At 48.4% G+C, this 27,130-nt stretch overlaps 1 protein-coding gene across 3 annotated transcripts; it reads left to right on the top strand.

The window, feature by feature from the left end:
• Window positions 1-465: 465 nt before the first annotated feature.
• hdac5 (histone deacetylase 5) lies at window positions 466-27,122 on the top strand. 3 transcript variants are annotated; one of them, XM_062565900.1, is made up of 29 exons: window positions 466-1,005; window positions 1,870-2,052; window positions 11,018-11,104; window positions 11,231-11,502; window positions 11,631-11,775; window positions 11,890-11,995; window positions 12,288-12,421; window positions 13,377-13,508; window positions 13,656-13,765; window positions 15,063-15,179; window positions 15,492-15,603; window positions 15,787-15,894; window positions 15,991-16,184; window positions 16,269-16,387; window positions 16,460-16,655; window positions 18,050-18,161; window positions 18,582-18,715; window positions 19,048-19,168; window positions 19,370-19,419; window positions 19,518-19,625; window positions 19,723-19,778; window positions 19,885-19,972; window positions 20,731-20,850; window positions 21,798-21,895; window positions 21,990-22,108; window positions 22,404-22,537; window positions 22,750-22,831; window positions 22,913-23,093; window positions 23,567-27,122. In XM_062565900.1, the coding sequence occupies exons 2-29, from the start codon at window positions 2,031-2,033 to the stop codon at window positions 23,604-23,606; spliced, it is 3,297 nt and encodes a 1,098-aa protein (XP_062421884.1). In that variant the 5' UTR covers window positions 466-1,005; window positions 1,870-2,030; the 3' UTR covers window positions 23,607-27,122. The 3 variants fall into 3 exon arrangements, with proteins under 3 accessions (XP_062421884.1, XP_062421885.1, XP_037331991.2); XM_062565901.1 differs by having other exon boundaries at window positions 971-1,098; XM_037476094.2 differs by lacking the exons at window positions 466-1,005; window positions 1,870-2,052 and adding an exon at window positions 5,875-6,383.
• Window positions 27,123-27,130: the final 8 nt, after the last annotated feature.

The raw sequence follows: 27,130 nt of genomic DNA, 5'->3' as shown, positions 1-27,130 counted from the left end.
CAACCTAAACACATGCACACACACAAGCACGCACTGCCAGCGTTTCATGCCATTATCTTTGCCCCGACGCCGTTGCCACGGCACCCGGCCAGTTGTGTCTGTAGGGACGCCGACTTCTGGGGAGGAAAAAAACCACAAAGCCAACGCAGCCGTTGGACCCCCGGCTTATTATGATTTCAGATATGTTGCAATCATCGTTTTGATTTGGCTTTGGATTTTAGATTCCCACTTCGAGATTCTGGTACTTTTTTTAACATGCTTATTTTTTTTTAAATATTAGCCGTTAACCATAACAATTTACCAGACCGGTGCTGCATCTGATGAGTTTTCAGCAAGGGTGTTGAATCCATTAATGTGACAACAACAACCCCACCCCCCCCCCCCCCCCCCCAACCCCCCCCTTGCTCTACCGTACATTGCCGATGGGAGCAAACCGGACAATCTTCCCGTTGGGGAAGGGCTCTTCATCTTTGTTCGTCTCGGCTGTTCACTGTAGAGACGCTGTTTGGTTCACTAAGGGTCAAATAACATACCTGCTGGTTTAAACGCAACTGCACCATGTGGCAACACTCCGTTTTTTAAGAAAGCTTTCCTAAAATACTTTAGGCTAAAAGTTTTCATGCCTGGTAATATATTTACGCTGCCGTGGAAGCTTTTCTGTGCTGGATTCTTAGTTCATAACGTGCACATAAGAGCATGTTGTGTCATGTTTTTGGAGTACAGTTTAGTGTAAATGTTTGGGCTCAGTTCTGATAATCAATTTAGAAACCCCACCAATTGCACCATAGCCGTCAAATCACCGCCAACGAGCTGCACGTGATGGTTGTATTGTCTATTGTTGTCTTCGAGCGCGTTAGATTGCGACCGGCTGTGCTCTTTGGACCAGTTTACTACATCGTACGAGTACTGACTGTCACATACCGTCCCCTCTCCCCCCCCCCCCCTTATACTTCCGTACACATAGATCGCATCGCGCAAGACCAGCTGATGGCGCCAAAGGACCAGGTGAGTCCGAAGTGAGCAGCAGGGAGCAGCCGGTTCCTTTTTAAATCCAAAGTCTGGGTCTAAAAGGAAACTAAACGCCGGATACAATTGAAAGTAAATGAAATAAATTGGTATGAAATGCATAGAAATTCAATTTTATTTTGTATCTCCTACAATTACAAGTTTGCCTCAGGGCTTTACAGCCATCACCATGTAACGACCATGACATATAAGCACCATCACAGGGGACCACCGCCCGTCCGTGGAGGAAAAGCACCGGATTTCTTACTAAAGGCCCATGAGTGATTGTAATGATAGAGAAATCACTTAAATGAGAAACACAAATATAAACATGAAAAAAAAAAACCTGTTAAGCCTCTGTCAGCAATCATTTCCTGTCATTATGAATTCAAATTGAATGCAATCAGGCTCACATTTTTGCTCCACACTTCGGGGCTCTTTACCTACGCAGAGTAGCCTCCTACATACTGCATGAGTCACATTGTATTTTTTAATGAATTCTATTCTATAACGTGTATATTATTATAAACCATATTATATTTGAACGTGACCATTTGTTTGATTTGTGATGTCAGTATTCCACCACTAAAGGTTTAATGTAGCTTTCAATGACACCACAAGAGCTCGACTAACTTTACTCAATGAATGAAATCCCTTGAAATGCATCTTGTGTATACATTCCTCACACTAGCTACCCACCTACTAACTTTACCAATGCATATCCAAACACATTGCTTACCTTAGCTAAGTACGCTATTGATTACGTATAGAACGTTGGCTGCTAATAGACATCTAGATATTACACATGAAAAACCAAACAATGAGTAGGAAGTGCTGAAAAAAACGTATCTTTCTCTTTTGCAGCGAGGCCGACATTAAGAGGAGAGCCCGATTCATCCGTATCTCCGTCCATCGACTGTCCCCCCGACACATGGCCGACTCAGAGGACCCGCTTTAACACACGTGTAACCACAGCGGGGGGGGGGGGGCTTCGGGGTGGCAGGGACGGTCCAGGTTCGACCTTCATGAATTCTTCACACGCCTCAGGTAAGTCTCCGATCACGCCGTGGCCTTCGTGGCCGGTTTTGTACCTTAGAGACAGAGCACAGTGTCTGCTGAGGAGACTCCAGAAATAAAAGGATGTGTAATAAAATGGGAGGACACAATGAAGAAAGGGAGGTGCCAAAGGGCATGGAATAGCCAAGACACAAGCGGAAAGCTTATCAGTAAACGGGTGTCCCACAAGAAACATCTCATGATGGGTAAAAGCAAAGAGCTGTCTCCAGACCATCGCAACGTAAACATACCCAAGGCATTGGTTTGCAGAAAGATTTCCAAACTTCTGAATGTTCCAGTGATGATTGTTGGAGTCATAATCCGAAGGTGGAAACTACATCCTCTCACCATAAACAGGCCACGACCAGGTGCTCCTCACAAGGGTTCTGACAGGAGTGAACGGAATTGAGACGAGTTGTCGGGAAGCCAAGGGCGGCTTGTGGAGAGCTTCAGTATTACCTGGAAACAGCAGGTACAATTGCTTTCAAGTGGCAGAACATTTAGACAACCCTGTCAAATACTTGGATAATATAGTCTAGTCAGATGAGGGCAAAATTGAACTTTTCGGATGCCTTAATACACGCCATGTTTGAAGGTCAAATGGCACACCAGACCATCAGTGGAGTTTGGAGGTGGGAACATGATGGTGTGGGGCTGTTTTTTACCAAACCAGATGTGCAAACTATTTAAATTACTGAAGGAAGGCTGAATGGAGACCGAGACATTCTTTATAATAAATCTGCTGCCATCCACATGGATGATGAAGAAGAACGGGTGGGCATATCAACGAGCCAGTGATCCCCAACACAGCAAAGGAAGCTGCTAGAATCACCTGACCTGAAGCCTATTGAAAATCTATGGAAGAATGGACCAAAATCAGCGTGTTCAGTACTTTTCCACTGTGTCATTCCATTTTATTACACATAACTTTGTTTCTGAACAAATCTGTTTGGATTCCTTAATATCTATGAATTCCTCGGGTTGTTACCGATGTCTGGTGAAAGTTTCATATCAATTGCACCTTTAGCAATATATTTGCTGTTTGTATTTGTGTATATATTCGCATATGTATATAGTGTCTGTGTGCGTGCAATTGTTTATGCCAAAAAACGCACAGTCCACCTGCACTGAGCCAAGTTTGATCACACCAATGAAATAATCAAGCATGTTATATGTTTGTGTGTTCATTGAATGGCTCCTTTGTGAACCGTCTGTCAAGGCACCTTTCCGGACCTTTGTCTCCGCTTGACTGACTTGACTGTAATGCGGTTGTCATGGATACAGATGTAGTACATAACGTGCACACACACCCACACACACACACACACATAAACACACACAGACAGCAATGTGACTCCAGGGGTTGATGCGCCTCAAATAGAAACGCAGAGATGAGTCATCCGCTGAGCTACTGCAGTACGTACACACACACACACACACACACACACACACACACACACCTTCAGCAGTCGTGTTTAGACCATTAAGATGTGAGACATGTTGCCCGGTCAGTGGCATCTCTCTCTCTCCCCGCCCCTCGTGTTGCCAAAGTGATTTGAAAGGGCGACGTAAGACTGTCTGCGTTATGAAACCATTTCACTGGACGAATGCAGCAGCTCGAGTCGACGCGATCGCCACAGAGGACGGTGTTGCAAAGATCCCTTCATCGGTCTCCATATTCCCTCCTCGTGAGTCACAGCGAGGCGGCCCTTGCGTCTGCTGTTTAACACAGGAGATGAGGAGAAGGAGGTGTGATGAAGGAGATGATGATGATGATGGAGTGGCTTCATGAAATATCAGCGTTCCTCGATGGTCGAGGACAGGTGGCGATGAAGCTGAGGAATACAGAGGTGTTCAAAAAAAACCCCATTCACGGCGTGGAAGGGATCGCGGTCGGCTCCAGAGGAGCCAACGGATCTGTACTGGGGCCCTTTCATTTTTAATACATCAGTTCATTGTTTTTTTTCTTTTTTTATAACACGGTCACATTCCGCTTGAAACGCTGCAACGTGTTCCGCTTTAAAGCACAGCGTCGCTCAGGAGCTATCCGCTGAATAGAACAAACACTATAAATAGCGGCGAGCGGGTTTCAATTAATAATACAGCCGAGTGAGAACGGTGAGCAGTGCGGCTCTTTGGTCCGGTCCGTTGGTCGGGTGTTGGAGTGCTTCTTATAGGGGCCTTAACTCTGGTTTTTACATGCATGACCTACTGTCATTTCCCCCAAAAAACGTAAAGCATTTGCATTTAAAATCAAACATTGTGTTTCATATTACAAGACTCAAGTTTGGTACAGATCCCCAAAATGAGAGTCTGGATCAGGATCTGGGGACCTAAATGTGTTTCATGGACATCTTCAGATGTTGCTCAGTCTGAGGTATTGGAACCAGACATTTGACTCGATGATGAATCCCCTGGGGACCACGAAACACGTCTGGAATAAATTTGGCGCCTGACCACCAAGTTGGTGGTATTTCACATGCGATCGAATACCGTAACCTCAGACGGGACTCGTAGTAGCACCAGGAGCCCGGGATCAACCCAAAATAAAGAGGAGGAGGTCCCAGTGCCGCCGTGCAGGAAACAAGACTCTGCAGAGCGCCTCCCCCGCCCTCAACCCCCACCGCCCCACCCCAGAGCTGTAGGCTTACTGCTCCCTCTCCTTCTATTTTTATCTCTAGCTCCTCCTCCCCGGCAGCCTATTTTCAGCCTCTGCCCCCATCTTCTGTGTTGGTAAACGCTTCTCCTCTCCTCTGTCCTGCCTGTCCTTTTTAAATATTTTCGAATAAAAAGGTGGATGATGAACAGGGGGTGAAGCGAGCTGTTGTTGACTTTCTCCCTCATCCCTCCAAATTCTTCTCTCCACCAAGTGATTCGCTCCGGCCCTCCTCCTCCTCCTCCTCCTCCTCCTCCTCCTCCTCCTCCTCCTCCTCCTCCTCCTTCTCCTCCCCTCTTCAACGTTCATTCAGCAGCTCAAACACTCTTGGGTGACACTCAAACGATAATTATTAGCCGTCTGACCAGCAGCTTTTTCTGGCCGCCGCTCAAGGCTCAATCCCCCCTCGCCCTCCTCAACCCCCCCCCCCCCCTCCTCACCCTCCTTCTTTTTATAAGAAGCCAACCTGCGGCGCCTTGCTTTATTTCTGGGGAGGATTCTAACTCGCCTACTTGTCCTCCTCTACCCACAATTCCTCTTCTTTTTACATTTTTTTTTTATCACATAGCTCCTCTCCCTCCCTCCCTCCTTGTATTTCCCTCTCTGTCTGTCTCTCTCTCTCTCTCTGTGTGTCATTCTCTCAGCGCTTCATTTCTAATTTTGGAAGCATGGAACCTCGGGGAGCGCTCTCCCAAAGCTATTTACGTCCTCGCCTCTCCTCCTCTTCCTCCTCCTCCTCCTCCTCTCTTCTCTTTCGCGTCGGCCAGGAGGAGAGCGGCGTGAGGATCCTTTGATGCAGCCGAGCAGGGGAATTTCTGCTTCCCCTCCTATCCTCTCCTGGATTTTTGTGTTGTGCGCCGCTGGCTGCGGGGCAAGGAGGTAGCGGACAGAGGAGGCTGCAGCGAGGAATCCGCCCCCTGCCTCTTCCTCCCATTACTCCTCGCCTCGTGGGGGGCGGGGGGGGGGAAATGCTGTGTTCCACGAGGCGCCGTGATCTCGCCGATCGCCCGCTGGTCCGGCTCCTGCCTCTCAGGGTTGGTGGGTAGAGCCTCCGGTGCACCGGTGGAAGCAAAACTTTTTTTCTTCCATCTGCAACACACCAGCCGCCGTCACTGTGTTCAGGGGGGGGGGGGGGGGGGGGGGCGGCGGCACGGATCGGGACCGCAGGTGATGTGGACGTCGGGGTCCTTGCTGAATGTGATTTGAGCAGAGGCATTTCTTTAGAGAGGCTACCTGCAGGAGAGACGTCTCTGCTGGATTACAACACCCCTGAGCGGCGTTTCCCAAGTTTTGACTCAAAGTAACCGAGGATTCCTTTCATACCGAAGCGAGGGATCCACCGCTTAACACCTTTCGCTCTTTCCCTACGTTGTCTCCATCGCCCTGAATCCTACAGCAAACCATGGCCGCACCTCGGAAGACAAACTGACGGGGCGTTTTGTTGTTGTTGTTGTTGTTGTTGTTTTTTCGCGTGTGACCAAAAATCCGAGCGCCGCCTCCCGCGTTGGCATGCTGTTGCATCCCACGGTGTCAGGGTTGTGCGCCATGTTGCAGACAATCTACGAGACGGAGTCCTGCTTTTCCTCCGCCAGCGCCGACAGCCACCACCAGCCTCTGGAGCTCCTGAGTGGCAACAGGGGCTCCGGCACTGCCATGCCCACTGCCGGTGAGTCATCATGTGGGGACGGAGGAGGGCGCAGGGAGGGATGGGGGATTGGGGGGGGATGGGGGGGGGCTCTGTGCGGGAGGTCTGCCGGGGCATCGGGCTCGAGGTTTGGGATCCGGCTGTGAGAAGTGTTCTCCGTAGTACTTTAGTCTGTTGACACCTTCCCGTGGTGTCTGTGTGGTGCGTTCAGGTGTTCCGAACCCGACAGGAAGTTGGTTGTTGTGGATGAGCTGCCCTTTTCACTCCGTGTTTGTGCTGCGTCTCAGAGCCACAACTCGGTCAATGTCCGCACAAACCCCAAATAACCCTCAGTCAAATGACAAAGTACTCAAGTGACAGGTGATATCTATGGATGTGTAGATGATCTGCCCACCAGATTCATAGCTAGGAAAAAAGAGCCGCACAATTAATCAAATTTCCATCTGAGCGTGATCGTCAGCGACCTTAACGGTTTAAAATCGAGCGCCTCATCAACTGACAGCCAATCAGCAGGGAGAGGACGAGGTGGCGTCCGCGCCGCGTAGCTACACGACCACCTGAAGAATCGCCACAAACCACCGTACCATTAATGCCAAGGCTAACGCCACCTCACTGAGTCCAATGATAATCAAGATTTTGAATCGGGTCAATAGTCGGAAGTTTTATTTGAATGCAAAGTTGTGGAAAATGAAGTGAAAACGGAAGGAAAAAGTGTTCCTTCTACATGATGCACTGAGATGAAGACCAGCAACGATGTGTACTTTAGTCAGAATGTAGCACAGTGTTCTTGTTCATTTAAAAGTGTCCCTAAAATGAATGAATATTTGTGATCTCAATTATAATCAAAATAATCTTGATTATGATTTTGGCCATAATTGTGGCCCCCAAACACAAGTAAGTTTGAGGAGGTGGAGGTGACTGACCTTTCCATGCACAGCTTTTACTATCGCCTTAGTCAATCATTATAATTGATTTTTCATTTTTGCACCTTTTGCCCTTCTTTTTCTGTGATTAAACGTATTTTTGTCATGAGGACGGTCACACTGAATGCAAATATTAGGCATAACTTGTTAATCACGTTGAGCGGAGCAGACTCATTCAGAACAGGCTTATTAAATATATATGTGACTTCAGCCCACCACACTAATCTTTTCCCCCGGAACCAGGTCCGCTTCTTTCACTCCTACTTTTTCCACAATAAAAGCCCTTGACAAAAGCAAAGCTTTACTGTTTATCAGAGGGAACTCTGAATCCACGCAATACAGTAGTTGCAGGCTCTATGCAACAATTGACCTGCTGCTCTGCTCTCAATGAGTGTTGAAGCTGCCGCAAATGACCCAGAAACAGTTCTGGTGCAAAACACAACAACTGTTGCCTGAAAATGTCAGCAGGCAACGGTTAATTGTTTCTGAAATAAGCGGCCTGACTGCTTTGTTCACAGCAAAGTTGAAAAACGAAAATATTAAGCCATGGTTTAACTGCACTGACGGCTGAGTCCTTGTTTACCTGAAATGTGCACTTTATAATTTTACATTAGCATGAAAAGAATAATATGGGGAAAGAAATGGAACATTTACAATAGATAAAAACTTGCGGTTAATTGTATTTCATTTTGAGTTAACTATGACATCAATGCAATTAATATATTTGAATCGTTTGACAGCACTAAGATATCAAATATCTTGTGGTTTATTCCACTTAAGGAGCTTGCTGCAGCAGCAGCAGCTTGTTCCAAGTGAGACAAACTTTCTCGCTAATTATCTTCTTTTTCCTCTTGTTAGTTCTTTTGCTACTACCTTCACTATATTGGCCTCGCCTGCCGGAACGGGCCATTGTGTCAGTGTGTTTGTTGTGCGTGTGTGCCTGCGTGTGTGTGTTCAGACTTTAACAGGCTTATGCGCTTAGCGTGACGCCGGCGGCCACCGACTCGATTGCTCGCCTCCAGGTGGGGGGGCATCTGTGCCACATCCACACCACGGGACCTTTGCAGTTAGACGCAGCCTCTACCACGAGGCGGATGGAAGACCTTTAGTGGCTTCTACCTGTAAAGGCTGGTGGACACTGTGTTTTACCCAGAACCCCCCTCCACCACGAGAGCTTTTTTTTTTTACAGAGAATCACCAAATGGCGTAATGGCTCCACTCCAAACCCGCTCGATCCAGGAATATCCCACCAGAACAAACCCGGGGGCTTCTACTTTTATATCCCAGAGATCTTTGTCGTCCCCCCCCCCCCCGACCACGGTTTTAGGTTGCCGTGGTTACCAAAGGCAGGGAATCAATCACACAACATCCATTACATTTTCACCTCTCTTTGAGTCGCCAGTTTTACCATTTATTGTAAATGACATCGCCGTTAGAGTGAAATATTTCATTTTGTAATGTTGAAATGTAATATAGTCGTATGTTAGAATGCAAACTTTAGCCCCCCCTAGTTGTCAATTGATTAGACGTCAGGTGGGAAAGTAATTGGTGTTGATTACTTGGACAAAATACTTCCAGCATCTGCTGTTTTTCTTGGTTATACATGGAAGTAAATGAATAAAGAATATGCAGTGTGTGACTTTTGTCTGGGGAAAACCAATTTGATGCCGTCCTGACGCACCCTCTGATGTCGGTCCCCACTGCGTGTCACAGTGAGCGCGTTAGCACGCCGCTCTGAGCGTCTGACCCAGATGTGGCTTTCACAAACCTCGCCTAAACTGCTTTTTTTTTTAAACAAATCACTTTTCGTAACTCTTCAGTCAATAAAGACTGTGGCTGGCGCAAATACATGTGAAAAATATAGGAGCAGCACATGGTGGAAGGCCACCGATACACAATCTGTTCTTCTTCTCGCAGTCTGCATCAGTTGTGCGTCCGGTTAGCAGCCGTAATAAGCAAGTGTGTGTTCTACCAGGAGTCCCTGGCTGAGGACACACTGAGTCCGTCTTTCATCCTCGGCCCTCCGTCCCGCCCCGCGCGCTGGAATGTGGAGCTTGCGGAGCCGAAGTTGGTCAGATCCCAACGCGATCGACTGAATCGTTGCCTCTTTGTCAGTGTGAGTGTGTGTGAGTGTGTGTGAGTGTGTGTGTGTGTGTGTGTGTTTGCCAGATTATAAATGTCTTCGGTTTGACGTCAGACGCTGGCTGCTGTGGAATGCTGCTCTCTGGCCAAAGCGGACCGTTACACACACACACACACACACACACACACACACACACACACACACACAGGGATAGTGTGTGTGCGCTGTAATGGAAAGGGGAGACACGTGCGTCACAGTGAAAACGCCAGAATATTTGTTTAGGTACTATAGATGTGAGGGGCTGCTCACACACACCCACACACACACACAAAGACGTATTTATCCTCGCCACTCCGTTTTGGGACTTTTAAAAAGCGTTATTTTCGTGTAACATCTGCAGCGTAGTCGCTTGGTAGGCGACAGCAGGAGGTGGGACTAAAGCGTGTGTAACTCCTGATTGGATTACCACTCGGGCCAGCAGACGAGTCATTTCCTCCTGACATCCCAACACTGATCCGATGGCATGGGGGGGGGGGGGGGGGGTGGGCGGGGAAGAAGGTAATCAGTCAGTACAGGTCAGGGTCACTGCCCTGTACAAGGCCACATCGATAGGATTGCGATAGGATTCCAAGAAGGCAGCCCCCCCCCCCCTCCCACCCCCCCTGCCCACTACACTACACCACCAGGCGGTGCGCTAACCTGTTGCAGCTTAACTGGTCTCTGCCTCAGAGCATCGTAGCTGCTACACTGGTGTGGGAACCTGAAGAAGCACACCAGGGCGGGGTTTCTATCCAATCAGGGTTCAATATGATGCTTGGTATTTCTTTTTTATTTCTTGTCAACATAAGAATGACTTATGTCGTAATTTTTTTTCTTTACTTTTAACAAACACTGTCTTGACTGCGTATTGTCCATGTCCAGGTCCATTTCCTAACTGCTAATACATTTTGACCGGACCCAGACTAGAATTCTTTATAAAGGCAAAAAAAACCCAAAATCTGTCGCAGGAGATCACTTTTAATCTGCCTCACTGATTAGCTCCAGCGTTGGCCCCCATAATCCAGATCAGCCCAAGGCTGTGCGTCCCAGAGTGTTCACCCTTCACCGTTTGCTATTGCTCCGTCACCTCTACCCTCGTGTCATCTCCTTCACACGATGTGTCTGCGCCTGCACACGTGCGCTGTTTGCAGGAGAAGTGTACGCAGTTGTGGCGACGTCACCCGGCTGAGGTTTTCAAGTCCGACCTTTGGATCCTGATTAGCCGTCGCCGTCTTTTTTTCTTTATGGTCTATGGGATTTTAAATGGGCCGTCATTCACTAAGACCGGAGACTAAGCCCCTGTATACTTGTAGATGTCTATTCGACCTGACTTCTCTTGGTACGTGGAGGAGTCGCCCCCTGCTGGCTGTGTGATGGAACACGTTTGTAAGGCACCTCAGCGTTGCGGTCACTTTTCCGAAAAGCGGAGGTTTCCGCCTGGTTTAGCCTAGCCGGGCTGCTGGAATAGCTATATGTAGCTAATAGTCACTCTAGGTTGATTCTGAGTCGATGCTAGGATAACGCTTGGCTTGGGGTGACTGAAAAGGTGTGTGTGTGTGTGTGAGAGAGAGAGACTTATCAAGTGCTCCCTCTGTTTGTTCTCCCTGCAGTGGTGGAGGTGAAGAGCAGCCTTCCATCGGGCATGCAGAGCCCAGTAGGAACAGCGAGCGAGCAGAGAGGAGGGGGCGGAGAAGGAGGTGAGTGGGGAGTTGACGGTTGCTTAATAGGGAACTCAAAGTGTCGAACTTCACAGATCGAAATGACGACGCCAGGAGCAGACGGAACAATGTGATCAGGATAAATATTGCTGCTTCTTTCCACAGGTGGGTGTCCAGGAGAAGGCCCAGGAGGAGGTGCTGGTGGAGGAGGAGGGGGAGGCCCAGTGGACCTGCGGACCGAGGCCAGGGTGGGCTCCCTGTCTGTGGGCGCGGCGGCGGCGGTGGACACGGCCATGAGGGAGCAGCAGCTCCAGCAGGAACTTGTGCTCCTCAAGCAGCAGCAGGAGCTCCAGAAGCAGCTGCTGTTTGCCGAGTTCCAGAAGAAACACGAAGTGCTCACGAGGCAACACGAGGTGCAGCTGCAGGAGCACCTGAAGGTAGGCATCGGCGCGCTCCGTCACGTCCCCAAAAGCCTGCCACTAGCTTGCAAAAAAACACTCCTCACTTCATCACCTTAGTAAAATGTGAATGTGTGTGTGCGCGCGTGCATGTGTGTGTGTGCAAGCAACAACAAGAGCTGCTGGCGGCGAAGCGGCAGCAGGAGCTCGAGCAGAAGAGGAAGCTGGAGCAGCAGAGGCACGAGGAGCAGGAGAAGCACCGGCTCGAGCAGCAGCTGCTGCTGCTCCGGAACAAGGAGAAGGGCAAAGAGAGTAGGTCCCGCCCCCCCCCCCCCACCCCCCCACACACACACTGCCGTCCAAGGCGCCGCCCCTCAAATCCCCCACCTGACTCTCTTTTGTTGTGCTGCTTCTTTTTCTGGAAAGGTGCCATCGCCAGTACTGAGGTGAAGCTGAAGCTGCAGGAGTTTCTTCTCAATAAGAAAGAGCCCGGCATCGGGGGGCTGAACCATTCCTTCTCCCCAAAGTGCTGGTGAGGAATATAAATATCCTTATAAAAGGGTGAACAGTGGTGCCCTCCGCACAGTTTGTACTCTGACAATAGCTTGAAGGAATAGTTCTGTATCAGGTACTTCTCCACAGACGTAGGAGTAAAGCGAGTATTTCAGACACCTGAAAATGTCAAAATATGTTTAAATGTAAGCATGGTGGTCAACCCCCACCCCCTCAATTCTTTCCAAATGGACATTTTGTAATTCTCTTTCTTCTGTGTCTTTGTGTGTGTGTGTGTGTGTCTTTGTGTGTGTCTGTGTGCGCACGCGCAGGGGAGCCCAGCACATCTCCCTGGAGCAGGGCTCTCCTCCGCAGAGCAACACCCCAGGAACTCCTCCCTCCTACAAACTGCCCCCGCTGCTGGGGAACTACGACGGCAAAGACGACTTCCCGCTCCGCAAGACAGGTAGGAGCAGCGGATACAGACGGTGGGAGGATGTGTTGCCGTGTGTGTGTGTGTGTGTGTGTGTGTGTGAGAGTGTGTGATTTGTCACTTTGCCATTGAAAAGTTGTCTGATGGAGGATTCTGCGGAGGTGGAGTGTGGCGTGTCTCTGCTAAATGTGTGTGTGCGTCAGTGTGAGTCTGACTCACCAGGGAAGAGGTAACCTAAACCCGCATCACTGACGCTGGTGTTGAACCCAGAAAGCATAACGCACGTCCCGTTTCTTTTAGAGCCGCATTCGTGCAGCACAAGATGGTTACACACAGGCTTCTCGGCTTCACTGGGACAACGCTGTTGCTTATTTTTACGTCTGCAGTTCTACAGTCTCTGCAGAAAGCTCAAATATATCCTCCCGGATTCAGGCGTCTTAAACATGTCCCCCCCGTGTCCTGAAACCCGACGTCACCGGCCCTCCAGAACATGTGAGCAGCAAAGAATGAATGGAGGCAAACATGTGCTCATTTAAACCCACAGGATTTCGCATAGTCGCAATGTAAGCAACGGCAAAACCAATAAAACCCAGACGCCTTCTCCTTGTCCTTGGGCCCCCGACCTTGACTTTTAGACCGAAGCCGGCTTAAGACCCGCTGGGGCTGCTCATCCAGCCTGCGCCCAGGTATAGTCTCCAGGTGGCAAATCGCCAGGCACCCAATGCAGAACGCTGCCCTTCACAATAAAACGAATAACACCAGCTAAAAAGAATATAAAAAATTGCAGCACAACTTCTTTTAAAGCGTAAGCTGCTTTACGGTATTTTGTTCAGTCCCCAATTCAGTTGTTGTCGTTAGTAAAACAGTCACCCAGTTTGTTTGTTTATGGCCTGTAATCGATGGGGTCTGCGCTGCCTATGTCAATTTTGAAGGGGAGGAATAAAGTTTTGAATTGAATTACACCAACCCCCTGTCCCCCGGCCTCCAGTGTCGGAGCCCAACCTGAAGGTGCGCTCACGGTTGAAGCAGAAGGTGGCAGAGAGGCGGAGCTCTCCACTCCTGCGCAGGAAGGACGGGACCGTTATCAGCACCTTTAAGAAGAGAGCCATAGAGATATCAGGTGAGCACACAATGCTGCACACACTGTACGTAGCAATAACACCGCAATAGTATGTTAGGTGTCGTTTGCATTCTGGGAATGGACTTAAGGAGGAGTTTCTCTCTCTGACTCTCGCTCCTCTTCTGTGTGTGTGTGTGTGTGTCCCAGTCTCCTCTCTCTGTAACAGCGCTCCAGGTTCTGGTCCCAGCAGCCCCAACAGTTCCAACTCGGCTATCGCCAATGGCAACACGGGGTCTGTCCCCAACATACAGACCGAGGTACAGGGACAACTGTTTATTCCTACTGTGAATTTTGTACAAAAAAAGTGTTGATCAAAGAAAATACATTTAAAATAGAGCATAGTAGCAGTTTTAGTTCCTTGCATCATTCTGTTTAAATGGCTCTAAAATAAGAGCGTTGATTCCTTTTTGCAGCAGAATGGGTTCCATCTTTACGTAACGCAACCAACAATCACCGCCTTTGTGCTGCAGAATACACGTTAATGAGGGAGGTTTAACAACCGGATCCCAGCATGCAGTAAACAGGAGTACCACAAGAGAAAGTGGATGTCATAGATGGGGAAACGAACCACTGTGAGGTGCTGAGCCCTAGTATCTGACCCGCATCGATGATTGGCTACATCCTGAAACTTGTTCTGATTATCTCTACAGGCCATTTCATCAAAGGTTGAATTAGAGGACACTCGGACATAAGCGTTCACTAGGGACGAGTTTATTATAGGCTTAACTGTATCAAGTACTTGAGGCGATGTGGAATTCTTGTGTTGATTTGGGACTCGTAGTTAAACGCCGGCTCAGCGTCACCCTTCCTCCTTTTTACACGAGGCCTGGAGACGAGTGAGATTAGTGGCATGTTGTGTTTGACGGGCATTGGCGCGTGTCTGGGTGCACCATCATTTTCCTGTGGCATGCGCTCACTCACACGGTGCGCCCCCCGGTGGACTGATGAGGGATAGCAGCTGTTTATAACATACCGGAGGGCCAGATGTAATAGTGAAAAGATATTATACCATTTTCTCTTTTCCAAAGTACAGTAAATAAACACCACCAACTCCCTGTATACAAAAATGGATGTGAAATTTCCCCTAAATGATTTGCCTTTGCACAGTGAAGTAAACACACCAGCACACCTGTATAGATTTAAATTCATTTAAATATCGCCATGTAAAAAATGTTTATATATTTTTAAGAGCACAATTTGCCGATCGTCTTCCCCATATTTATTTTGTTTAAAGTGACAAATTTGGTTGGAAATTTCTCAAAAGGTTTATCACGAGCAGCAGCTGCTTTGGGCCCTGGGAATATTATTTCGTTATTAAATATGTACTGAAGCAGCCAAGCCCAAGAAAGAAGCTGTAAAGAGAAGATTCAGGGAGTAAAAAGACTTGAGAGACATTGTGTTAATCGGTGCTTTTGGGAGATTTAAAAAAAAAAAAAAAACACTGGTTACCATAGTAACTTGGCTGAAGCGACAGCGAATAACCATCAGACCCTGCTGAGACACCACGGAGCGAGTCTCCTCAACTAACCCCCCCGCCCTGGTGTCTGTCTGCAGCTGAGATCCCTCCACCAGACGCTGGGGGCTGATGGGACATTGAGTCCTCTGAATCTCTACACCTCGCCCTCGTTGCCCAATATTTCCTTGGGCCTCCCAGCCAACACGCACATCACGGTGGGTCAACGCCGCACACAAAGCGCATAACGTAAAACAATCCTCCGTTTAGAGGGGAGCAAGACGATTATTCACATTACCTCCACAGTAGACAAAATATAGAGTTACTGCTTTTATTCTTCCAGTGATACTAAGGCTTTCACCGTTACCGTGTGGTACGATAAACAAGGACAATTTAACTGGTTTAAACTTCGAAATGATTGTGGTTTCTAGTTTTGTATTTTTTATCAACTCCAGCTGTTGTGTGGTGGCTGCCTTGACTTGTTGACTATGTTGTAACCATGGTAATGCACCCCCCCCCCAATCTAACAGACCGCCCAGGCACTGTCCAACCAGCAAGAGGCTGAGCGTCTAGCCATCCAATCGTTGCGTGGGGGCGGGGCTCTAACAGGGAAGTTTCTCTCTACGTCTTGCCTACCTGCAGGTAAGCTTTAGCACAGCTGCTGAAAAATAGTTATTATACGTTTATTATCTTTTATAATTATGTGTGTGTGTGTGTGGTAGCAGATACAATGTCAAATCAAATAACAGTGTTTATGATCAGATACATTCACATTTACATATATATTTCAAATTGATTCTAAAACTGCGTAATATTACTTTGCAGGGGTGGGGCATGAGGTAGAGCCCCCCAGCTCTCATTCTGCCCATTCCTCGTTACTGCAACATGTACTACTGCTGGAGCAGGCCAGACAACAGACTACTATGCTAGCCGGTAGCTACACATGCACAAGAACACGTCAGTCCGCACCAAGGTCCACGTCCATCTTGGTGTCCACCCTTAACTCCTTTTCTTTCTGCCTACACCCAGTCCCCATGTACAGCCAGTCGCCGCTGGTCACGGCAGAGAGAGGCGCGTCCAGCGGTATGCGGGCGGTCAACAAGTTGCCTCGCCACCGGCCGCTGGCTCGGACCCAGAGTGCACCTCTGCCCCAGTCGCCCCAGGCCCTGCAGCAGCTGGTGGTCCAGCAGCAGCACCAGCACTTCCTGGAGAAACACTACAAGGTGGAGGACAAATAAAAACCCAAATCCTACACAGTCCCAAACTCTCACCCGCCCACGCTCTCGCTAACATGACCATCTGTGTAGATTCTATCGAAAGGGGTGGACCTTCCTAGGCCGCCGCCCACACACCCAGAGGAGACGGAGGAGGAGCTCACGGAGACTAACGACATGCAGGAGGATGACGAAGGGGCGAGCCTTCACAGGTATAGCATCTTGGACAGCAGCCCGGGGAGTCTTTATTTCTCTATTTCACACCTGTCATTCTGACCGGCCAGGCTTCAGAAGGAGGGGTCAGACGACAGCACGCACTCCTCCGAGCGCCTCGGCGTGCACGCGAAGAGTGAGGAGGAGCATGGGAGCATGCACGTGAAAGGGGAGAGCACAGAGAGTGAACTGGATGAAGAGGAGGAGGAGGACGACATCATCCAACTGAGGGAGTGCGACGATGAGGAGAGGGGGAGCTACACACAGGTTCGTGTGCTTGGTAAATGTGGAAAATACTCTGAACTGAAAGGGAAATGCTTTTCAACAGTCCTTGGTAATAATGAAAAAAAAGCAATTTAGAGCATCGACCTTCACCAAAGCCGTTTCCATAAGTGGAAAATAATACTATACACATCATTTTGTGTGTCCTTCTTTAACACATCTCAATAATAATAATAATACTTTGCATGCTCTTGCATGAAAATCTGACTAGCAACTTTTTCCTAATCCTGATGGTCAAAAACATCATCATCCATTCATTAGATGTTAAATGGTTGAAACACTGAAAGTAAGGATATTGTTTTTTATGGTATAGTTCCAGTATCTGGCTCGCCAAGTCTAACCTACCAACAATAAACCATACAAGAGTTTACAGCGGGGGGGGAGGGGGGGGGGCAAACTGAGTTAACGACACCGTAACGCGGTGAAAACTCTCCTGCTGGGCTGAAATGAAACATGGATGCATAAATTAGGTACCTAAAATATTGTGGAATATTTTGCTCAGTGAATGTGCACGTTTTGAAAAGCATTCCATTCAGTGTGTCATCACGATAAAGGTATAAAAATATTTAATTCCACCACAGCAGCTTGATGTTCTCCGTAATTCGGTGGAACGAGTGCACATGCAACAGTGAGGAAGTCTTTACATCAATAACATTTTATGAATTTATATGAATTTTATATTAATTATAGTATAATTATTATTTTGTAATGACAATGCGACATACGGCTCGCCGAGACCAGTTTGGACCACTTTCTGAGTGGATCCAGTCCAAACTCTGCCATCCAGTTTAGCTGAATGGAATTCCATTACACTTTTTTTTCTCTCCCAAAAGTGCCGGATGAGTCATCTGCAGAAAGCTTTGACATTTTACAGAAACAGAAAAAAAAGGGTAGGATGCTGTGACATGTGCATGCGGTCAGTTCAGCGCAAGCCGAGACACGCACACACACATTTTGTGACGCTGCAGTGACCTCACCAGCCTGGTGACTCAACCGCTGGACTCGGTGCTGTGTCCCTTCCTGTACGTCTGTATATCTTGAAGTGTGTGCGTGCGTGCGTGTGTGTGTGCGCATTTTAGTCCCCACCCACACACGGTGAGTCACCCAGTTCGCAGCAGGGATCACAGCAACACTCCCTATATATAGAAGCTACTTGTGTGTGTGTGTGTGTGTGTGTGTGTGTGTGTGTGTGTGTGTGTGTGTGTGTGTGTGTGTGTTTTCGTCATGATAAAAACAAAATGATGAATTAATTCTCTATGAAATCAGTCAATCCGTTTCCGTTTGTAGTCATTTTAGTGTGTGTGTGTGTGTGTGTGTGTGTGTGTGTGATGACGGCTGGGATGAAACGTCCCAACTTTCTCTCATCCCCGTCCCATCAGGCCTTGCAGCAGCTGGGCGTGTTCCAGTCCCCGTTGCCCCACAGACCTCTGGGGAGAGCGCAGTCGTCCCCCGCCGCCCCGGTCAACCCCATCAAGCACCTCTTCACCACCGGTCAGTTCATCGGAGTGCGCGGGCTCGTAGCATCAGCTGTCAGGGTAGCGTATGGGTTCTTGTGGTGTTCAGAACTGGAGAAATCCGGTGTCACCCCGGCCTGAGTGAACAGAACACTATTCATCTTTGTGTGCACCAGGTAAACATCACAGGGTGAAAATGAGCCTCTAACTTGCATAGCAATAAACTCAGCAGAGCCCCGTGTGCTTGTTGTGTAAATAGTGGATTCAGATAAGGCATCGTGGTCAATGAAGTGTCCTGCATGTCACACATCTAGCTGCTGACATCTTGTGGTGCTTGTTTGTCACTACAAAGTACACCGAGAAGGTTTAACTTTGGGTTTATCTCCTTCTCTTGTTTTATCCAGCCTTCATCTGGTGTGAGGTGTAACTTCTATTTTTCCTCCTCTCTCCGCTCCAGGGCTTGTGTATGACAGTCTGATGCTGAAGCACCAGTGTGTGTGCGGCAACGCTCACATCCACCCAGAGCATGCTGGGAGAGTGCAAAGCATCTGGTCCCGACTGCAGGAGACGGGTCTGTTGGGGCGCTGCGAGGTACGCACACACACACACACACACACACACACACAATCAGGACCTTTGTGCTCGCAGCAGAGCGCCGGGAGGTCATTGTTGGTTGCAGGCTATCCCAGCATGCACTACAAAAGGCTTCATACGATCGCCTCCCAGAAGGAGATTTTAAAGCTTTCTTGGTAGAAAACAGAGCTGATGTTCTGTTATCTTCCTCATGATTGCATTAGACCGACACATCGTCGCTGCAGCTACACGTCAAATTGCATCACATGTTAGCTTGATTTGTCTTATGGGAAAATACAAATGTGCAAATTTCTAACTGTGTCTCTCTTTGTGTGTGTGCCTTTGAGCAGAGGATTCGGGGGCGTAAAGCGTCTCTGGATGAGATCCAGTCGGTCCATTCCGAGTTCCACACTCTGCTGTATGGAACCAGCCCGCTGAATCGACACAAACTGGACCACAAGAAGCTGCTGGGTACCTGTATCCGCCTAATTCAGCACTCCTTTAAGCCTTGTGTTCCTTGTGCGGCGCCGTTTCTGGGCTCATAACGCGAGTCCACTGAGCACGAGCCGCCCGGCTGCCATTTGATTGCAATAAAAAGTAGCGACACAATGTTGTTATGTGGCTTTTAGAAATGCTTGTTTTCTGAATGGGGTTCTGCTGCGGTCCTTCCAGGTCCAATCAGCCAGAAGATGTATGCTGTTCTCCCGTGTGGAGGAATCGGGGTGAGTCTCTCTCTCTCTCTCTCTCTCTCTCTCTCTCTGGTGTGCCCGTGTATCGGTGTCTAGGCCCCCCCCCTGTGACCTCCACGCTCTCCCTGCAGGTGGACAGCGACACCGTGTGGAACGAGATGCACTCGTCGGCGGCGGTGCGCATGGCGGTCGGCTCGGTGATCGAGCTGGCCTTCAGGGTGGCGGCGGGGGAGCTGAAGGTAAGCGCTCACGAGCGCGCACTCTTGTTTCCCTGCCGGACACCCGTGACACGGCGTCTGACCCGTCCCTCTCGCTCTGTGCCTGCTTTCCCTCTAGAACGGCTTCGCTGTGGTGCGTCCCCCAGGCCACCACGCCGAGGAGTCCACCGCCATGTCAGTACCTGATCCCTGGAACTCAGCTCAATGTCCCTACGTGTCAGGGTGGCGACCACTAACGGCTGCTACCTGTGTGTGTGTGTGTGTGTGTGTCTCTCAACAGGGGGTTTTGTTTCTTTAATTCAGTAGCCATCACTGCCAAGCTGCTGCAGCAGAAGCTGGGCGTGGGCAAGATCCTCATCGTGGACTGGGTGAGATGGACGGACACATTTGCGTGCACACACACACACACACACACACTCCTACACACACACGATCTGCCGGCTTTGTTACTGGGAAGGTTTTTTCATTCACTCATTTGTTTGACATAAGAGTGACTTATTCATAGCAAGTGATCACTATTCATATACAATTGTACTTGGATTTCTAAATTGTTAAATGGATTAATAGTATAAATGATTAAATAGCAAATCACACTCAAACTGCTACTCTTATCCTTTTCTAGTTGGGTTGTTTGAGGTACTTCTATACTCAGAGACTAGAGAGCGGTCTGCACGGCCCCTGATTGATGCCAATGCACTGCTGGATGAGGCCAGAGCCTAAATTAATTTTAACCACTTAAAAACTATTGGGTTGTACGCTGTATTTCGGATGTGTTTACCGCTGCACCTTATTGGATAGGATAGAGAAGCTCTGAAATCCTTCTATCCTACCTTTAAGGCAGCAAGAACAATGACAATTATTATTATTGTGGGACTCTTTTGAAGCGTAAGAAGGGATTAGATCTGATCACACAGCAGCAGATGGAGTCATGTGAGTTTGAAGCATAGATGGATGAAACGGCTTCAGCTCCCCCTCAGAGAAAAAAAATAAAGAAGTGAACACATGAGCTCATAAGTTCATGCAGGCAAGGAGAATAAACCCCGGACGAGGTGTTGAGCCGACACAGTGTCTGTGTTCCGGCAGCGCGTTGACCTTCTCTCTCTGCATCACTAACCCGTCACTGCAGGACATTCACCATGGCAACGGCACCCAGCAGGCCTTCTACACTGACGCCAGCGTCCTCTACATCTCCCTCCATCGCTACGACGACGGAAACTTCTTTCCTGGTAGTGGAGCGCCAGAGGAGGTACACACACACACACACACACACACACACACACAAAGCAGAGGTTATAATTGAGAAACAGAGGCATATGCCCCATGTTCTGAAAATGACTGATGACATTAGTGACTAATGACATTGTACACTCTCTGGATAATACCGGGAATAAATCCACTCTTATCTTAGAATAAAAGGTTCACATGAGGCCAAAAGTGTATTATTTTCACAACGCGTGCGTGTATGTGTGCGTGCATGTGTGCGTGCATCCGCCCATCCCACATTGAGTGTAATCCTCGAGGCCTAACGAATGCATTTCCTTCCTCCTTAAACTTTGTTTATCCAGCCCATACTTTAAACCCATCAGGACTAAAGCCCCCCCCCCCCCCTTAAATGGCCTCGCGTGAGAAGCTGCCAGATCTTGAAACAGTGTAAATACAAAACGTTGCGTTACCCCGACGTCAAAACGCCTTGATGTTTTGTATTGTTTTCAGTTCTCAAAGCCTGATTTGAACATCTTTCAGGCTTGCATTAAGAGGCCTAAAGGTCATCTTTTGACCAAAAAGGCCTGCTACTGCAGCGATGCAATCACACACAACGAGTTCACAAAGCTTCGTCACAAACACATCAAACAACCGGAGACTTCTACAACCCACAAAGACACATTAAAGGTGACGTCGATGCAAGCAGGTCCTCACTTATCTCTTAATCTCCAGTATTCCTCAAATGAAAGGAGTCAGTAATATGAGCGACAGTTTCAGGTTGGCTCCCCACTCCACCACCCATCAATCATTTAACCACATTAGATGCATGTGAGATCATCAGACAAAGACAAAGTAATTAATTTGCTCTTTTTAAATATGTAATAATTTTGTTATATTACCCAACCACCACGTCCATGGTATTCATTGGACATTTCCTGTGGGCGGTGCTGGCATGTGTTCCCTCTTTGATATGGATGGTGCTCTCCGCAGGTGGGATCGGGTGCGGGAGTTGGTTTCAATGTGAACATAGCGTGGACCGGGGGAGTGGAGCCCCCTATGGGGGACGTGGAGTACCTCACTGCCTTCAGGTGTGCATTATTACCACCTTTGGTGCATTGCTTATAATCGTGGAAGGTTTAAGCTGTAATGTGTGTGTGTGTGTGTGTGTGTGTGTGTGTGTAGAAGCGTAGTGATGCCCATCGCCGAGCAGTTCAGTCCAGACGTGGTCCTGGTGTCTGCGGGCTTCGACGCCGTGGAGGGTCATCAGTCTCCTCTGGGGGGGTACAACGTCTCCGCCAAGTGTGAGTGCTGCACCGGTTTCCACGGCGACATGTCTTTGGACGCTCCCATCTCTGGCGGCATGACTCCCAAATACTTTTTCAGTATTTCTGAAATGCAGTTCAAGGTTGAAGGTTCTTCGTGGCACCTTTGTGGGTTCTTTAAAGAACCATGGTCTGAAAGGTTCTATGTGGAACCTAAAATGGTTCCCCTATGGCATCACTCCTAAGAACCATTTTTGGTACCAGTTGGCATCTATTTTTCTGTGTGTGACCTGTGTGTGTGTGTGTGTGTGTGTGTGTGTGTGTGTTTCGGCAGGTTTCGGTCAGCTAACGCAGCTGCTGATGGGTCTGGCGGGCGGCCGCGTCATCATGGCTCTGGAGGGCGGTCACGACCTCACGGCCATCTGCGACGCATCGGAGGCCTGCGTCGCGTCGCTGCTGGGCGAGCCGGTGAGAGCTCCTTTCAACCAGCTGGATTACTTTACTATTTGTTTTTGTACCCCCCCCCCTGCCCCTGATCATTATGCTAAGCTAGGCTAAACACGTCATTGACGGCACACCCACTCCCCAGACTCGGGGGCGGGACCATGCGCTGAATCGCCTTACCGTCTAAAGCCCACCGGTTGGTCTTTCTGTTAACTGCCGTTCTCCTTCTCTTTTAGTGTGACTCAGGGTTTCAGTGGCCTCAGGAGAAGCCGTGTCCGAAAGCGTGGGCCTCACTGGAGAGAGTCATCGAGATCCAGGGTAAGAGACACACACACACACACACGGTGAGGAGAAGCTAGAGCAGGCCTTAATCCCTCGTTCCCTTCTACCGCCCTACAGATAAACACTGGTCGTGTCTCCAGAGTTTGTCTCAGACAAGTGGCCACTCGCTATTGGATGAACCCGTGGGGACGCAGGGCCAATCGGAGAAGGACGAGGCGGAGACGGTCAGTGCCATGGCCTCACTCAGCGTCGATGTGGAGCGGCCGGGCTCCAATCACGACAACGCAGAAACCAGCAGGTCAGCACTGCACATGTGTGTGTGTATATATATATACATTAATTAAATGGATATATCACTGGTCACTCCGGAGTGCTTTTTAGTCAAGACAAGACAAGAAGACACGAAACTCTAAATGGTTTTCCTTGTAAAAGATGTGATATCAATGTGTCTACTTTAGGAAAACAACTGTAGAAGTACCAAACGGGCATTTTTTTTCAGGTCCCAGTAGGAAAAACACACATGAGTATTCAATTTCTACTACTGCTGTTAAAAAGTACATTAATGTTTAGTGTTTGCATGAATAAAAGCGCGAAATACTTATTTTATTTAATAATTATTAATTTTGCAATAACTGCAAATAAATCATGCAATTAATCACTAATAACATATACAAACGCATGTGTGTATGTACAATTCCAGAAAAAAAAAAGATGTATATGTAATTGTTTAGTGTTTTTACAGGTTGTGACATTGTTTAATTCCCCTGGCAGGTGCACAGAGGAGCCAATGGAAGAAGAGCCTGTATTGTAGGAGGAGTTTACAGGAGAACCAAACAAAAGACCCTAGAAGTTCACTTCCTTCTGGCACGTCCTCTTCCTTCTCTTCTTCCTCTGCCGAGTGTGCGTTGGTGCGCGCACACACACACACACACACACACACACACACAGAGCAGAGTTGTGCCCTTGTGGAGGACGTTACGGATGTCAAAAGGAGACTGGCGCTGTGGGAAACACACGCGCGTCTTGTTCATCGACCCACAGGAGGAGCAAACGTCTTGTTGGCGTCTCCGCGGTAACGGCGGGGGGGGGGGGGGGGAAGAGAGGGTCGGCGAGGGGACACGTCTTGTAACCTGTATGCTTTTACCACCTGCACACGGCACCACAGAAGTTTTTTTTTTTTTTTCTTCCATCCGACTCTCTCCTGGGTCCCGGCTCCTCCTCGCAGCAGAGAGTCCAAGCGTTGGACACCAAGTGGACGCCTTGTCCTCTCGTCTGTCTGCCGGAGGAGTCACACGGCTTCTAAAATGAGCAGAGGAGGAACCAGGTGCCTTTTTTTAGAAAACACAAAACAAGCACCCTCAGCCAATCAGGACTGAAGAAAGCAACGCACATGCTCACACCTTTCAGCCAGTTCACTTCTTGTTTCATCATCTGGATGCCTTAATTTGTTCTTATCTCACTTTTCAGCAACCTTGAGAGAGAATCATGAAAATATATAAATAGAAACTGATAAAAATGTTCTTTAAAATCGGACAATATTCGGCCAGGTACTTCCGATTGATTTGGTTTAAGAAGAAAAGCATCTGAAGCCATCATCACACAGTGGGCGAATATTAACGTCACCACTGTGGACATCGACACGACTCTGACTTGTGCGGCGTCGGGTGGGTCAGACCCGTTTTAACAGTATTCACTGGTGGAGAAATGTAAACACGCCGCTCCGTCTTTCACTCACTCGTGAGGATTGAGAGTCACATGGTCCGAGCCTCGCCTCGACGACGGGGATTCTGGGATTGTGGCCCGTTTTCGAACCGCACAACGTCAGCACGTCCCTCCTCATTGTTTGTTGTTGACTTGTAATATTTCCTCTTTGGTGTAAATACTTTCTCCTGTCCTGTTGCCTATAGTTACGTCACAGCAGACGCAGTGTGTCACTTTTCTATAACTGTACATACATATATGTATAAAAAACAAAGTACTTTCTCTTTTTGTATATAAAAAAAAGAAAACAAAATATATACACACACACACACACACACATACTTTACACACGGGTGTGTGTATTATGTTCTATCCAATCAGATTGGATTTATGAGTATATTCTATTTGGAGATTTGATGTTTTAAAGGTTTGGTTGTTGACAGGATATAAGCACATGGTTGGTTTGTTATGGCGAGGATGACTGGATTTTTTTTTTAGCTGTTGGAGGTGAAACGCGGGGCTCCAGTTCCTCTGCCAGGAACCAGCCTTTCAGTGAGGACAGAAAGGATGGATGTAGAGGTCAGAGGTCGTGTGAAGGAGTTGTTTGGTCCAGCCATAATGTACCAGTTCCCATTTCCGTGGAGTCATTACGGGCACGAGGCACTAACGTTTGATCTATTTGTTTGCTTGTGTGCAGCCCTGGAATCGTCTTAAGTAGAAATGAACAGTTTAAATGAACACAAACTGCTTAAAAAAAAGTGTCACACATTTGTAGTTGCTGCCGGTCTTATTTATTTTCTCAGCTAACGCCGTGTTGTCTCCTCCAAAGAATTCTCGACTCACTACTATTGGACCTCCAACGACGCGGCACACCCTTTTCCCTCTTGGGGTCCCTTGTTACTCCGGTACGTGACACTAACCGAGGAACTGGCTCCGTTTCCAGACAGAAGTGCAGAGTGAAAGTCCATTTCCTTGTAAATGGTGAAGAACTTTCTCTTCCAGAACCATCCTGTAAATTTGTATTTTAAATCTTCTTGCTGTAACTATTTATTTTTTACCTAACCCAAATTCATCATCACGATGACCCTGCACCAAACCAGTTAACAAACAACTATTAAAAAGTAGAGCTTTTGAAATATGTTCTGGCCACACATTCCGTGGTTACATGTCCAGGACTGGTTTTTTTTTTCTTCTCTCTCGAGCTTTAAACGACTGCCTTCGGTCGCTGGAGGAAAAGCCCAACGGAGCCTCAGAACTGGACCATTCCGAGTGACGGGTGGAACAGCGGCAGGTGGCGGGTTCCGTTCCTCAGAGCGGCACATGCAGCATGAGAGAGGAACCTGCCACCTGCCGCTGTTCCACCTCGGCGCTACTGACCATTCCATCACCTACATCCATAAATCTCCTAATTCCCACAACCCTCGGCTGGTGGGCCAGTGTTGTAGCCGACGCCGCGGACCTTCCAGGTCCCATCTGGTCAAGGTTGTAGAACGCCGACACGAGGCTCCCTTCCAGCTTTCGTGGTGGAGCGCAAGCACCATTTGGTTCCTTGAGTGGCGTTTCCTGGCGGTTTTCTTTCAGAGTACCAGCGGGCCGTTTGGGCCGTCCAACCAGTAGTTGGTAAAAGCGGCACTTCAGGTTGGATGGGGGGGGGGGGGCAATTGTGCAATTAACAACCTAAAGTTTAAGATAAAAATGTCTCAAAGTACGGGCACCAGCATTTAGTGGCCATTGGAGGAACTGCAGTAGAGGATATCATGTTTCGAACATGAAGGGTAATTCCGTCTTATAACTTGGGTCTCATTTTTTTATGTAGATTTAACCGGTCATTTCCACACAGAACAACGGACTAATCAAGTTCATCTTGAAACTTGAGCACTTCCGTGAATAGGAGTTTGAGGGCGGAAGAAACACAAGCAGGCACCAACGAACCCCAAAGGGGGCCGAAGGCCTCAGCCGAGCGTTCCTGTGCAGCCCGACGGGCTCCTCGACCCAAAGAGGAGCAGCGTGCACCACCTGCAAGCAGTTCAACCAAAAAGCGGTCTGAAACAGCTCCTCCATGAAGCTTTAAGAGACTGTTCCGAGTTCCTGTCCCTCCCCAGTCCAGACTCCCTGCTACTGTATAATTCTCAATACGTTTGATAGAGTGCGTGTGCTTATGGACTCCTGGGTGGGGGGGGGGGGTGGGGACGGAGGAGGTTCTGTAGGGAGTGACTGATGCGTCTTGTGAGGGAGACGTTCTCTCGTCCCCCCCCCCCCCCACGCGGCGTTGGGATGGAACGGATCACGAGCACATTCCTGCCTGTTGTTTTCTGTCCATATCGTTTCCAGTTCTTACCGACTCACATGTACATAAAGCGCATATACGTGTACACATGTGCAATACACGCTATTCGAGCAATTATTACTGTGACTATTGATACTTGTCGCCCCGTCTCATGTCGCTCAAATGTGTCACAGGAGTCTCCTGTGGCTGCTCACTCAGACATTTTAATGAAGCCCTTTTTATTTCTTTTATTACTCACTGTAATGTTGTGACGTTGATCCTGATGATCGGTTTCTTTGTTTTTTTTAAGTGGGCCTGTTGTTAAACTTGTCTGGAAACTCAATAAAGCAACTCACTGACTGTTGTGG

This window comes from Pungitius pungitius, chromosome 12 (assembly GCF_949316345.1).
Source record: "Pungitius pungitius chromosome 12, fPunPun2.1, whole genome shotgun sequence".
NCBI lineage: Eukaryota > Metazoa > Chordata > Actinopteri > Perciformes > Gasterosteidae > Pungitius > Pungitius pungitius.
This window is presented reverse-complemented; position numbering and strand designations above follow the sequence as displayed.